This window comes from Lithobates pipiens, unplaced genomic scaffold, assembly GCF_037356315.1.
Source record: "Lithobates pipiens isolate NorthernLeopardFrog02 unplaced genomic scaffold, aLitPip1_a1.2 Scaffold_16, whole genome shotgun sequence".
NCBI lineage: Eukaryota > Metazoa > Chordata > Amphibia > Anura > Ranidae > Lithobates > Lithobates pipiens.
In genome coordinates, this window is record NW_027507748.1 from 609,748,514 (window position 1) to 609,762,635 (window position 14,122).

Genomic DNA, 14,122 nt, shown 5'->3' on the forward strand with positions numbered 1-14,122 from the left:
TTACCCACCCTTCCTATTCATTGCTTGGGGATGTCCCACAGTGTATGACAAATCTACCTGTGTCCTGTATGATTTAAGATGAGAAGAATTTTGACTTGCCTATAAATTCTATATCTTGGAGAACAGTGCAGGACACAGGCTACCCTCCCTACCATTGCTTGTTATGAAACTGAGGACACGTGAAGTTGGATAGGGTTGTAGGGTATGTGCCCAGGAAGTGTCCTCTAAAGCTTTGCCAGTGTCAACACGTGAAAGTACATGCCTATTACCCAAGGCGTATGAATATTCTGCCTGTGTGCTGTACTGTAGTTAAAGATATGGGATTTAAAGGTCCACCTCCGGGTATCCTTCAAAATTTGAGCCATGAATAATCTAATCCTGGCTTGTTTCATTTCACATGTTAAATCCAAAAACGTGGGGCTAATAGGGACTCAAACCAATATAGGTTTTACCTTACCAGTTAATAAGTGCAGCCGCTTTAAAGTATATATTTGCTACACACCTGGGCTTCAAGCTGACTGTATGATGATAAATGTTCATACAGAGAGTGCTCCCTTAATAGAATGTCCAACTAATCAGGAGAGGCAGGCAGCTGAAGTTTGTTAATTTTCGCCTTCTGTAAAAGACGAACTTGGTCCCACCCCTTCTGTGGCTTCCTTTTGGATAGTCTTAACCAATGAGGAGATTCATTTAATTGGTAGGGACGACACACTATTGTTTAAAGGAAAAATGAACATCTACCAATATAATTTCACATTTGTTTTTCAGGAAGAGCAACCTATGGTCCAGCAGTTTTCATGGTGTGCTCGGTTTGAAAAGTTTGGGTTGAAACCGTTTTTTGTTCTGAAGTTTGGATTGGTAGTCACATTGTATACATGACTGCCAAGCTAATTAAAGGATAAGTTCACCTTTCATAACAATGTTTTATGTTGCACCCATATTCAGGGCCAAGCAGGGCTCTGCCTGCCCGGCCACGTCACTTATTCACAGTGTCCTGTGAATTGAAAATGACACGTGTCGGCTTGTAGTTTTCAATGACCTACCACGACGATGTGAGCATTGTGGTAGCTCATTGAGTCTTCCTGTCAGAATGTATCAGCTTCCCCGGATGAGGTACGAGGAAGCCGATACACTGACATATCTGCAGGAGACCTGCATGACACCAGCAATCTGCTGATCACTGGTGCAATGCTTTACAGGCCCTGCAACAAAGAATAAATGCGCTTTTATTTATTTTTTCCTGCGAAAAAATGTGCATTTTTATTTATTTTTTGAAAGTTTAACTTATCCTTTAAAAACCCCACAACTGCATGCATCTTTTAAAATAACTAAAACCAAAACTGTACAAATGTGTGAGAAGCCTACTGAATTTCACAGTTAAGATTATATACAACTGGAGTGGATTTATTGATTTTAAATAGTTCCATTGTTTCCTGAATAGCATTAGCAGTTGTTTGACTTGGTGTTGCCTAAAGTTTTTCACAAGAATTTGTTTGCTTACAGATGCTCAAAGAAAAATACCTTGGTTTCCGGAAGGCATTCTTGGGCGATTCCACAGATGTATTTGAGGCACGGAGAACTGAAGCCAAGAAGTGGCAAAGTGCCCCTCGCATAACCACCGGGCCCACACCCTTTGGCAGTGTACCAAACGCAGCAGCTGTGGCGATGGCTGCAACCCTGACCCAGCAGCAGCAGCCTGCTACAGGTCTGAATGCATTCAAGTTCTAGATTACTTACACCCAATCTATGATTAGTACATTTTATTTTAGCTCTCAAACTGGGTCTTCCTAATTTTTACTAAATGCAGCTTTTAGAGTAGACAGGGTTAAGTCTTGGCAATAATTATACATTTTAAAGTAAATATTTTGCTGTCATTGGAAACTTTATTTTAAAGTGGTACTATACTCAAATGTTATGGAGATGTAGACCAGCACCCAATACACAACCTGCTCTATTTTCATTTCCCTCTTCTCTCATTTTAAATTCCTAAATCAATTCAGTAATGCCTACTGATCAGCATATCTGGGCATGTTCTATCCTGATATGTTTGTCATCCCCTGCAAAACGGGGCAGGACATGTGTCAAGGAAGTGCTACCGATTGGTTGCATCTGCCCAAAGCATTAAAGTGTTACTAAAACAGTAAAATCAGTCTGTATATGCAGTAAAGCATGCTTGTTATAATCACTGTTGAACCCTCTACATTGTGTAAAAAGACTGTTCGATTCCGTGGTCTCTGATCCTCCCTCTTTACTGTCCCAAATCCATCTGCTGATGGTATAGAGCAGGGATCCTCAAACTACTGCCCTCCAGCTGTTGCGGAACTACACATCCCATGAGGCATTGTAAAACTCTGACATTCACAGACATGACTAGGCATGATGGGAATTGTAGTTCCGGAACAACTGGAGGGCCATAGTTTGAAGACCCCTGGTATAGAGCTCTAGGAAGCACTCTGAACATGCTCAGTTTGGTGTGTATTGCTAGATTTTTTTTTTTTTTTTTTTGTGGTTTCATGTGATCAGCACAGGGCCAATCGGCACTGTCCAGACAGAGGGTTGGGGGTCCAGCAGCCTCATAACATTGAAAACTCCTCCTCCTACAAGTTTACCCAGGCACCTGATAGAAGTCACAAGACTGCTATATACTTGCTTATGAGAAAAGGTATTTAGCAGTTCATATTTACTAAAATAATTGCATTTCCATGTTCTGTGTACTGTGGGAGACCAGATAGTGAATGCAGGGCCCTAGGTTTAGTGACACCTTAAGGATTTACCGTTGGCTGATAGATATTTTTTTTTTTTTTTTGAATGACAGAGCTACAACTGCATGATTCAATTGCAGTGCCATTAGCTGATGATCAAACATGCTCAAAGATATTCTGCAATTCCAGTCTATCAGTAACCATAGCATTTGGGTAACTGCTGTTACAGATGGCGATCTCCATATTATTCTATGATACCCTAGTCATATAAACAAACTTTGCTTTGTCCTTTAGTAACACTTTAAAGCGGAGTTACACCATTTTAAATGTCAACAGCTACAAAAAGTGTAGCTGCTGACTTTTAATAATCAATCACTTACCTGTCCCGTGGTCCACGGCACACGAATCCCTGCTCCTCTCCCCCTCTTCTCCGTGGCGCCGGCATTCTAACTGTGGGCGTCCAGCTGTGGCCTCACAGCCGGACGCGTGCTGTGAATGGCCGGGTAATCTTCTGGGACCTGTGATGTGTCCCAGAAGATTGCAGGGAGGGATGGGGAAGAGTTGTTCTTCCGGCAGCCCCAGGGGAGGAAGTAGGAGCTGGCTGACTCTAAAAACAGGGGACCCCCCCTCCAAAAAAGCATTCCAAATGTGGCATGTCAGGGGGTCACCAACACTTAAAGCAGAAATTCCATTTGTGGGTGGAACTCCGCTTTAAGAGTAAAAGAAGGGCTACAATAGCTTTTCCTGCATTTATAACCAAAACACTTTTTTGTGATCATATGATCTGTCTCAATCTGACCTGATCTTTTCTGTTAAATAGCATATGTTTATATGTGATCAGTATCGGAGTGAAAATGCAGCAACGTTTTTCCCAGAAAAGCAAGATTTTAGCTCTTCTGTATTTTCTTTATATACAGTGCCTTGCGAAAGTATTCGGCCCTCTTGAACTTTTCAACCTTTTGCCACATTTCAGGCTTCAAACATAAAGATATAAAATTTTTCTTTTTGTGAAGAATCCCCAACAAGCGGGACACAATTGTGAAGTGGAACGAAATCTATTGGATTTTTGAAACTTTTTTAACTAATAAAAAAATGAAAAGTGGGGCGTGCAAAATTATTCGGCCCCCTTGCGTTAATACTTTGTAGAGCCACCTTTTGCTGCGATTACAGCTGCAAGTCGCTTGGGGTATGTCTCTATCAGTTTTGCACATCGAGAGACTGAAATTCTTGCCCATTCTTCCTTGCAAAACAGCTCGAGCTCAGTGAGGTTGGATGGAGAGCGTTTGTGAACAGCAGTTTTCAGCTCTTTCCACAGATTCTCGATTTGATTCAGGTCTGAACTTTGACTTGGCCATTCTAACACCTGGATACGTTTTATTTGTGAACCATTCCTTTGTAGATTTTGCTGTATGTTTGGGATCATTGTCTTGTTGGAAGATAAATCTCCGTCCCAGTTTCAGATCTTTTGCAGAATCATCCAGAATGGTCCTGTATTTGGCTGCATCCATCTTCCCCTCAATTTTAACCATCTTCCCTGCCCCTGCTGAAGAAAAGCAGGCCCAAACCATGATGCTGCCACCACCATGTTTGACAGTGGGGATGGTGTGTTGAGGGTGATGAGCTGTGTTGCTTTTACGCCAAACATATCGTTTTGCATTGTGGGCAAAAAGTTCGATTTTGGTTTCATCTGACCAGAGCACCTTCTTCCACATGTTTGGTGTGTCTCCCAGGTGGCTTGTGGCAAACTTTAGACGAGACTTTTTATGGATATCTTTGAGAAATGGCTTTCTTCTTGCCACTCTTCCATAAAGGCCAGATTTGTGCAGTGTACAACTGATTGTTGTCCTATGGATAGACTCTCCCACCTCAGCTGTAGTTCTCTGCAGTTCATCCGGAGTGATCATGGGCCTCTTGGCTGCATCTCTGATCAGTCTTCTTGTCTGAGCTGAAAGTTTAGAGGGACGGCCAGGTCTTGGTAGATTTGCAGTGGTCTGATACTCCCATTTCAAAATGATCGCTTGCACAGTGCTCCTTGGGATGTTTAAAGCTTGGGAAATCTTTTTGTATCCAAATCCGGCTTTAAACTTCTCCAACAGTATTACGGACCCGCCTGGTGTGTTCCTTGGTCTTCATGATGCTCTCTGCGCTTTCAACAGAACCCTGAGACTATCACAGAGCAGGTGCATTTATGCAGAGACTTGATTACACACAGGTTGATTCTATTTATCACCATCAGTCATTTAGTACAACATTGGATCATTCAGAGATCCTCGCTGAACTTCTGGAGTGAGTTTGCTGCACTGAAAGTAAAGGGGCCGAATAATTTAGCACGCACCACTTTTCAGTTTTTTATTTGCTAAAAAAGTTTAAATTATCCAATAGATTTCGTTCCACTTCACAATTGTGTCCCACTTGTTGGTAATTCTTCACAAAAAAATTAAAATGTTATATCTTTGTTTTGAAGCCTGAAATGTGGCAAAATGTTGAAAAGTTCAAGAGGGCCGAATACTTTCGCAAGGCACTGTATACATCCTGGTAGAACTACAGAAATGGCATTATGTTTACATTTGAGTATAGGTCCATATGAAAACAGATTTCCAGAAAACCCGAACATTTGAATTTTGTACAATATAACACACATTAGTCCCCTGCTGCGATTACAGCTTTCATTATATACCTGGGGGTGACATTTAGAATGTCACTGCAATCATAAGCTACAGTAGGGAACTACTGTGTTTAGCTGGTTGGATCCCCTGTATGCTACATGAATGTAGTTCATTTTCACAATATAGTTGCGAGAGGTGGGGACTGTTCCATATTATATGGAGAATTTCCTGGAAATTACCATAATTTGTAATGACGCCTGTTCTATAATGCCTTTTTAGTTTCCTTGATGGAGCTACTAAAACATGGATGGTACTTTGGCATGCAAATATGTTCAACATCCTTCCTCCATCCTTCAGCATTTTTTCCCGACAAACCTTTACTCAGCTCCAGAGGCTTGTCACCTTGACTTATTTAAAGGGCTAAAATTCCAAATGATAAGCCATTGAGTTTCAGAGCCTGCCTTTCATTTTCCTGTAGTGTAAAGAAACGACTTGGTTGCTGTGCAGAATGTTAGAGTCAAATCTTCAGGCACTTAAATAAGGCTCATTGTGACAATTTTTGATTTTCACTACATCTCTATCTCTTGTGAGGAGGACATCTCTTGTTACGTTGCTGTAACCCTAATGTGAGATGAGGTACTTTTGAATTCTGAGACACTTTGTGGTGTCATCTAACTGAATGCACAAATAGCAATATTTGTGTCTTTTATTGGGGGATCCTCCATGAAACTAGATTGTCATGAAAATCTGGAAATGACTGCTTCATTCAGAGACCTCTGATATAGTAAATACTTAGAGAAATTTCCTGTGAATGCAGAGATGGGTTTAAGGCCTCCTTCACATGACTGATCCGTTCAGGTCCGCCTGTCCGTTTTTTAGGCGGACTTTAACGGATGCTCCATAGACCTCTATGGAGCGTCGGATGTCAGCTGTGACATGTCTGCTGACACCCGATCCGAAAAAGTGTGACGGAGGAAAAACCTACTTTTCCATTACTCATCGGATCGGGTGATGATGGACTCTGCGGTCCATTGTCATCCGATCTCCCATAGGGGAGAGCGGCACTTTGACAGGTCCGTCCCTGCACGGTGTGCAATGACAGACCTGTCATCTTGCTGCTCAGCGGGGAGCAACGGAGCGATTAGTACTCATACTGTTTAAAAACGCTAATTTGCTAAAACGCTAGTTCAGTCTGTGGTTTCTTATGGCCTGGCTTCTCCAATAGCGGGATCTCTCTGCCATAGTCCTCACCTTGTGGCATTTTCTGTTAAATAAAAAATGTAAAAATCTATCTGGGAGAGTAGGACTTGTCACAAGAATTTCACCAAGAGTTTCCCTGAGAAGATGTTAAACTGTCTGATTTTTACTGTCCAACATTTTGCTACAAAATGAAAATCTCATCGGTTTTTGGGTGAACTAACACTTTAATAATTCATTGAAATGTGTATGAAGTTCCTGTGTCTTGAACTGTCAGGACAGATGTTACTAGTCATAGCCAAGGCTCCAGTTGGTGCTGGGGGACTTCTAGTGCTTGATGCTTGGAAGTGCCACTGGTTCCAAGCAGTGGTCAACTCTGCATCATTACGATCTGTCACATCCCTGTGCCAAAATTATCACTGCCTTGGTCATGCTAGGTAAAGCTGTCCTGAGAGGTTCTATAGAATGCCTTTTGAGTAAATGAATACTCAAGCACAGTTTTTTGTTAATAAGCTGGTGTAAGGCAGAAGCTCAAGATGCTTCAACCTCTAAGGCAGGGGTGCCCAACCTTTTGAAGAGAGAGGACCACATAAGCGACACTGTAACCGGTCGCGGCCCACAATGAGTGGATCGGGCGTTTTGACAGGTCCACATATGAAAAATGGACACAGTCTACTCTACTCTTTGGGCCCTCCGATCAGACAGACGAGGACGAATCCCCTGCTGTGTTTTTTTTTTTTTTTTGTGGATCAGATTGGAGGTAGGCGGGTGTAAATGAACACAAGTTCATTTACATCTGTGGCTTCATAGAGGTGAAAGGGGGGTCCGGTTGGGACAGACTGATCATGTGAACGGGGCCCAAGGCTGCTTCCACATTGATTTGCTGCAGTTTACCAGCACCGCGGGTAAAGTGTAGTGCAACTGTGGTTTTCCTGTGGGTTAGCTGCACTTTGCCATAGAATCCTGCAGATTCTGAAGGCGCACCAAACCTGCAGGTAATACCAGAAGTCTGGGATACATTTGGTCATTCCATCACTCCACCTGTGACAGGAAGCGGCGCTATACAGGAAGCATCGGCTTATGTGGGATGTTGGTTAGGCAACCCCGCGATCTGGGCTTGCCAACCTGCCAGCCCAGAACACGAGGGCCACATCAGAGGGCTCCGCAGGCTATATGTGGCCCCCGGGCCACAGGTTGGGCACCCCTGCTCTAAGGCCACAGATCTCTGTTGAGAGACGTGTTTGTTCATGGACCTGCTGCTATCACAGTTAAAAAAAAAAAAAAAGAAAAAAAAGTGACCCTAATCAGGAAGAATTGTTGTATTAAAATGTGATCTATTTTGATGGCAGCAATTTTTTGAAAATGTAGCAGAAGAGTGCCACTCTTCTCTACATCTCTTGCCAACAAAATGGTTGCTTTCATTTGTGGACAAATTAATATAGACCTGAGGCTCAAACTGTTTTTAGGAACCAGTAGACATTTTATAGTATAGAAAACATATCCATTGTTTTCTTGGTGTCTCTGATATCTGAAGTATTTTATGATTGAAACAAACAGGTACACTTTTTATACTAGGGAATAATAGGATCTAGGTAATCAATCCACTTGTAGCATTAGAAATGGTGCCTTATTTGGAAGCCGACTCTCCTGTACAGATACACGGGTGACATTCATACTCCGTGCTGATACCCATGTGAAAAAGACAGCACATCCCATGGAAATGTATTGATTCTTTCAAAATGTTTGAACAGGCAAACATTTGATCTTCATTTGAAAAAGTGTCTACAGATAAAGGTGATTACTTGAACAAATGATGCGCATTATTAACACGGTGTAATAATTTTTGTAATCTAAATTAAAAAGCGCAGATTTTTCATATGATAAAGTACATCCCTACATTTGCCACCAGTTCAAATTTGTGAAGTTCGAATTCAGTGTTCCAGCTTAGGTGCCACTGATTAGAGGCTCCTTAGGCTACATTCACACTGGCAATTATAGCTGTTGCACATTTTAGCTGTAGTTATCACTGATGGACACACACTGTCAGAGTGAGTGGGGCCAGCGGCTGCACCTAGCACCAGTGCCATCTACCATTGCATATCAGTACTGCTAAGCTGTGCCACCTATCAGTGCAGCCTCACCAGTGCTTCCTGATCAGTGCCACCTTATTACCTATCAGTGCAGCCTCATCAGCGCACATCAGTAAAGGAGAAATATTACCTGTTTGCAAAATTTTGTAACAAACTGAAAACTGTCTTAATTTATTTATTTATTTATTTATTTTTTTTGTTTAGCAAAAAATAACCCCAGTAGTGATTAAATACTACCAAAAGAAAGCCCTATTTGTGTGAAAAAAAATATATAAAAATGTCATATTGGTACAGTGTAGCATGACCGCGCAATTGTCAGTGATTGCACTGAAAGTTGGCCTGGGCAGGAAGGGGATTTAGGTGCCCAGTAAGCAAGTGGGTTAAACATATAGGCAAAGACCAGCTTTTCTAGAAAATGTACTGAAGACTGATCAAAGATTGTGTTGTTTGGATACAATAATAATGTGTTTTCTGCAAATGTAACATGGCATTTCAGGGCAGATAAAAACATAACTGTGAAATGTGGTGGTGGGTATGTTGTGGTTCCAGGTTGTTTTGCTGCTTTACTGCCCGGGTAGCTCGCGGTCAGAGTCAGCTATACGTTCTGCATTATATCAAAGCGTGTTTGAGAATGTGAGGCTGAACCTAAAATGGAGCAAAGCTGATGTTGAACCACAACAATGATCCTAAATGCGCTAGCAAACCCACATGGAGATGACTCAAAAAGCCACCGAAGGAACTTGGCGTGGAGAAGTGGTCAAATATTTCACTCAGGCAATGACAGACTGGTGGGGAGTTATACAAAATGCCTACAAGATATGTCTTCTACATGTGTACTTCCTTTTTTTTTTTTTTTCACTTATTCAAGTATATCACCTTTATAAGCACTTAATCTAATGTTTGTATATTCACCTATGCTGAAAAAGTCAACAACTGCAATGGGGTATAACAAATTTTTCACAGAATGGTATAGTGTTACTTGAACCCCCAGGTCCTTGGTACAGGAAGTCTGAAATGCTAAGCATTGCTGCCAACTTCAAGGTACTTATTGACTACTAGACTAGGCGCATGGCTTCTGATTTCTCATGGATTTGTCTATCCCAGTTATAAACTAAGCCAATCTGTTTAATTTGCATGCAGTGGCTCTAAAGTTCATAATTAAGGGAATGTGATTCTTATTTCATTTTGTTTCTATGATGCTGCATACCTACTGCCAATGAATGTGTATTTCCAAATGTTTACATTTTTATTTATTTATTTTATTTGTATTGCTGACAGACCATTAGTTGTTTTTGTTTTTTGTTTTTTTGTTTTTATTTATGGTTGCTTCTTGTTAATTGCTTTGCTTGGACAGGCAGCAATTTTCATGTTTATTTAATGACATTTTAATTTGTACTTGAGACACTATGAAAAAAATCAAAAGTTCTTCATTTTACATAAGGTGTTTTTTTTTTTTTTTTTTTTTTTAAACCCATGTTAATGCCTGGCGTTTTTTTTAATACTTTTTTGACATTTACTAAAGTTGTGCTGTGTAAAAGCAATAAACCGTTTAACTGCATTGAGAATACAAATAATAACTTGTACCGTGTGCTGTTACGGTGCTCCTATGCCTACCTTAGTTCGATTCAAGAAGTGCCTTTTTTTTTTTTTTTCCCCCAGTGGTGTGTGAGTGACACCGATTAGAAAGTGTCTGGTGGTTTAATTTAGACTTCCTTGAAAGGCATGTCTACCCAAAACTGTTAATTGGTGATGGGTTGAATAACCCAGCAGCTTATTTCTCATCCTCTCTGGAGTTCCCCACAGTAGTTCATGTCTCCTCTTCCCCTTCTATGAGGCCAGGGTTACTCAAATGGTTGTTTGGGCTTCCTTGGGCAATGAGTAATTTCTGCCTCTCACATAAGTAACCACATAAACCAATAATCTTTTTAGCTATCCGCAAGGGGAGGGGTGGTAATTCTTCCCACTGACCATCATGCTAATGTACCTTGAGCTGTGGGTATAGTAATTATTAGGAGTTCTCTGAGAGAGAGGAAAGTTTTCAACGTTTGCGCTTTCATTTTATTTATTTAATCGCTACCAAGCTCCCCAGTTAGCAACAGGAACTGAAGTAGAAAAGATGTAGCTGGATAGCTGCACACCAAATTATTCAACTTTATTTCAAAAATGTAATAAAAATCATGGCATCTAGACTTGTATACAGACTAACTGTATAGCCGCTGAGTCAGCGGCTGTGCAGTTAGTCTGTATACAAGCCTAGATGCCATGATTTTTATTACATTTTTGAAATAAAGTTGAATAATTTTGGAGTGTGGTGCTCAGCCAGACATTGATAGAAGTCACAGGACTGAAAAAAAAAATACACACACACACACACACACACACACACACACACACACACACACACACACACACACACACACACACACACACACACACACGAGCCGCTTAATGTATGTTTGGTTCTGTACTCTGCCTCTCAACCCCAAGAATGGGCCCAACCCCTCTGGCGCACCTACTTGATAATATTAGTGCGGAACCCAGCAATAGAGGAAACACAGTAATGATAAACCATGAAGTATATTTACCGAGGCCCTGGGTTCAGTCACGTCACCAGCTGTGGTTGTAAATAGAGACTCACAATATCGATGAACCACTCAGAAATGTTTACTTGAGATAAAGAATAGACATAATAAAATGGTATGAACACAGACGTTATAACTGACAGGAAAATACCACTTAATTCCAATATACAGAATGTGTGTGTACCTTTCGTTACCTGAAAAGGTATATGTGAACATCCAACACCCTCAACATATTTATTGGATATCCGTCCGCTGAGGCCTCAACACACAGACCATCATAAACTAACACAACATATGCACCCAGTAACACAGGGCAGCGTTTTCAGAATGTCTGGGAAAAGCGATGCCAACAATGGAGGCTAAGACTAGTTGTCTGAAGTCGCATCAACATCGGCCAGTCATGAAAAAAGGTGGATACTCTTACCGATATAGTTGGACACACATGTCATACGACAGTGGATCATAAAGGCTTGCAATCACAATCTAATGCCGCATGGGAGCAGTGGTTAGATGGATCCTTACAGAAGGTCCTCAACTCTGTATCCGCAAGCTCCAAGGAGTAAATACTCCAAGATGGCCATATCTGGGACCAGTTCACTTGTTGTCTTCCAATGCTCAGGTTGAGATATAAAAAAAAGAACAGAGGGCAGCTTTCTTGTACCCTACATTGCTTTTACTATTGGTTTACCATTGTTCGTGATCACTTTATATGGATATTTTTTGGTGTGTCGTTTTATTTATGACATATTGCAATAAACCTATGAGTGTTTTTTGACCTGCACCATTTGGAGCCCCTCTGTTCCTTTTTTATATCTCAACCTGAGCATTGGACAAGTGAACTGGTCCCAGATACGGCCATCTTGGAGTAATTTACACCTTGGAGCTCGCGGATACAGAGTCGAGGACCTTCTGTAAGGATCCATCTAACCACTGCTCCCACATGGCATTAGACCGTGATTGCAAGCCTTTATGTCCCACTGTTGTATGACATGCATGTCCAGCTATATCGGTAAGAGTACCCACCTTTTTTTTCTTGACTGGCTGATGTTGATGTGACTTCAGACAACTAGTCCTAGCCTCCATTGTTTGCATTGCTTTTCCCAGATTTCTCTTTGTGTTCGGCATTATCCTACAGGAACATTCACCTGCACATTTGGGCTTATGCAGACTATTTCCAATATAGGACACACTGGAGTTAATTTTTTGAATGTGAACCAAGTCCTTCACTTTGTCCACTTTTTTCATATATTGTTTTGCACTTTTATGTAAATTTTAACACATTGTCCAGTGCTGTTTTATGTGCTGTATCACACTTGTATTTACACTTGTGTACATAATGTTTAGCGCTACACTAATCTTTTTTATCATTTTGTTTAGCTTTGTTTGCTTGAGTGTTAGCTGCTCTATCACCTTTGTTAAATAGTAGAGCAGTGTTTTCTCTGTTTTCAAGTGTAATACAGTACTGACCTTACAGCACAGGGAACAAACCCCAGAGTTCAGCTGTATGTTGCTTGTGAAGAACTAGATTCACCTCTGTGGAACTACAAGTCTCGCCAGCAGTCTGTAAAAGAACTCGCTCAGCAATACTGTGCTCGCTACTGGAATGTGCAGGTGCCCTCTTACCACAATAGACTCAGAGGCTGTGAGGCTCCATCCGGACTCCCCTCCTGACGTCTCTGGTGAAAATGCCACGCCATGCTGCTACTCCCGGTGGGCTGAAACGCATTGCCTTCCAGTTGCTCTGAAGAGTAGGCTGGTCCGTTTGCTGAAATAGGGCTGTCCTCCAAGATCCCTCAGAGGCAGGCGATCTGGCTCTCCACTCTATAGGCTGCAGTCTCTCACTCCTGGTGGCACACAGACCTCCTGGCAGGTGTTGAATGGTGTCCAGAGAGGCTGAAAGATGGCCCACGCTAGTCCTTTTATTACTGCTCCCAGCATGCAGTGCTGCGCGCTTTGCATTGTCTGTATTGTAGTTCAGGGCTGATCCAGCTAACCTCCTCCTCCAAACTACATCGCCCACAATGCTTTGCTGCATTTTCCTGGTGATTGGCTGTCAGTCTCTTCCAATGGGAGGCTACAGAGCAAGCAATTCTGTGAGAGAAATGCTGTCGGCCTGGAGAGGTACCTGCTAAACACACACACACACACAATTTATTTTCTGATAAGAAAAGGTATTAAGCAATTTTATAGTTAAAATAATTGCATTTCCATTTTCTGTGTACAGTGGGAGACCAGATATAGTGAATGCAGGAACCTGGGTTTAGTAACACTTTATACATAAAGGCAAATGTGTTTTTTGGTGTTTTGTTTTGTTTTTTGTTTTCCCCCATTTTTGGATAGGACAGGGCATGGTTAAAATCCCCCATTCACACTTGCAGCAACCCTTGCCATCCCTCCGAAAAATGATCTGCAGCGGTTTTCAGGGGGTGTTTGATAGAGAGCTGAGAGGTAGTATGTTTCCTCCTCACTGCCTGTTTTAACCCTGGAAAACCTGCACAGAGCATGTGTTTACTGGGTGGTTGCAGCGCAGCCCTATTAACACAAAAAATGATACGTTCGGCAGGTAGCACCAAATTTGAGGCTGTGGGCACACACAGGTACCTGGTATTGCAATCCAAAGGGTGGTTAATGAACACACAGACCACATTATATTTACCAAAACTCTTATTTGGTTTTTAAGTATCTGTACAAGGTATTAAACAGAAAATAATGCAACAGCAGTGAGGTTACAGAGGAAAGTAACAACTGGGTAAATAGGCTCACTGAATAGAGCAGAGGTAATGCTGAAAATAACATCACAAGCAATAAGGCACCAGTGACTGTACATATTGAACTGTAGTGCGGGCTGGGAGAAGCTCCATCGGCAGTAATACTACTATGAGGGAGTATGCCTAGATGAGGGCAGTAGAAGGAATAGGGTACTCTGGATCCCAGGACAGATGTAA

General features: G+C 41.7%; 1 protein-coding gene across 7 annotated transcripts in view; it reads left to right on the plus strand.

Annotated features, from left to right (window-relative positions):
• The window catches only part of NUP58 (nucleoporin 58), an 82,032-nt gene that overhangs the window by 47,443 nt on the left and 20,467 nt on the right, over positions 1-14,122 (plus strand). For all 7 annotated transcript variants that reach the window (XM_077484041.1, XM_077484042.1, XM_077484043.1 and 4 more), the window contains exon 12: positions 1,504-1,705. In XM_077484041.1, the coding sequence (XP_077340167.1) occupies positions 1,504-1,705 (202 nt within the window). The remainder of the gene's footprint in view (positions 1-1,503; positions 1,706-14,122) is intronic.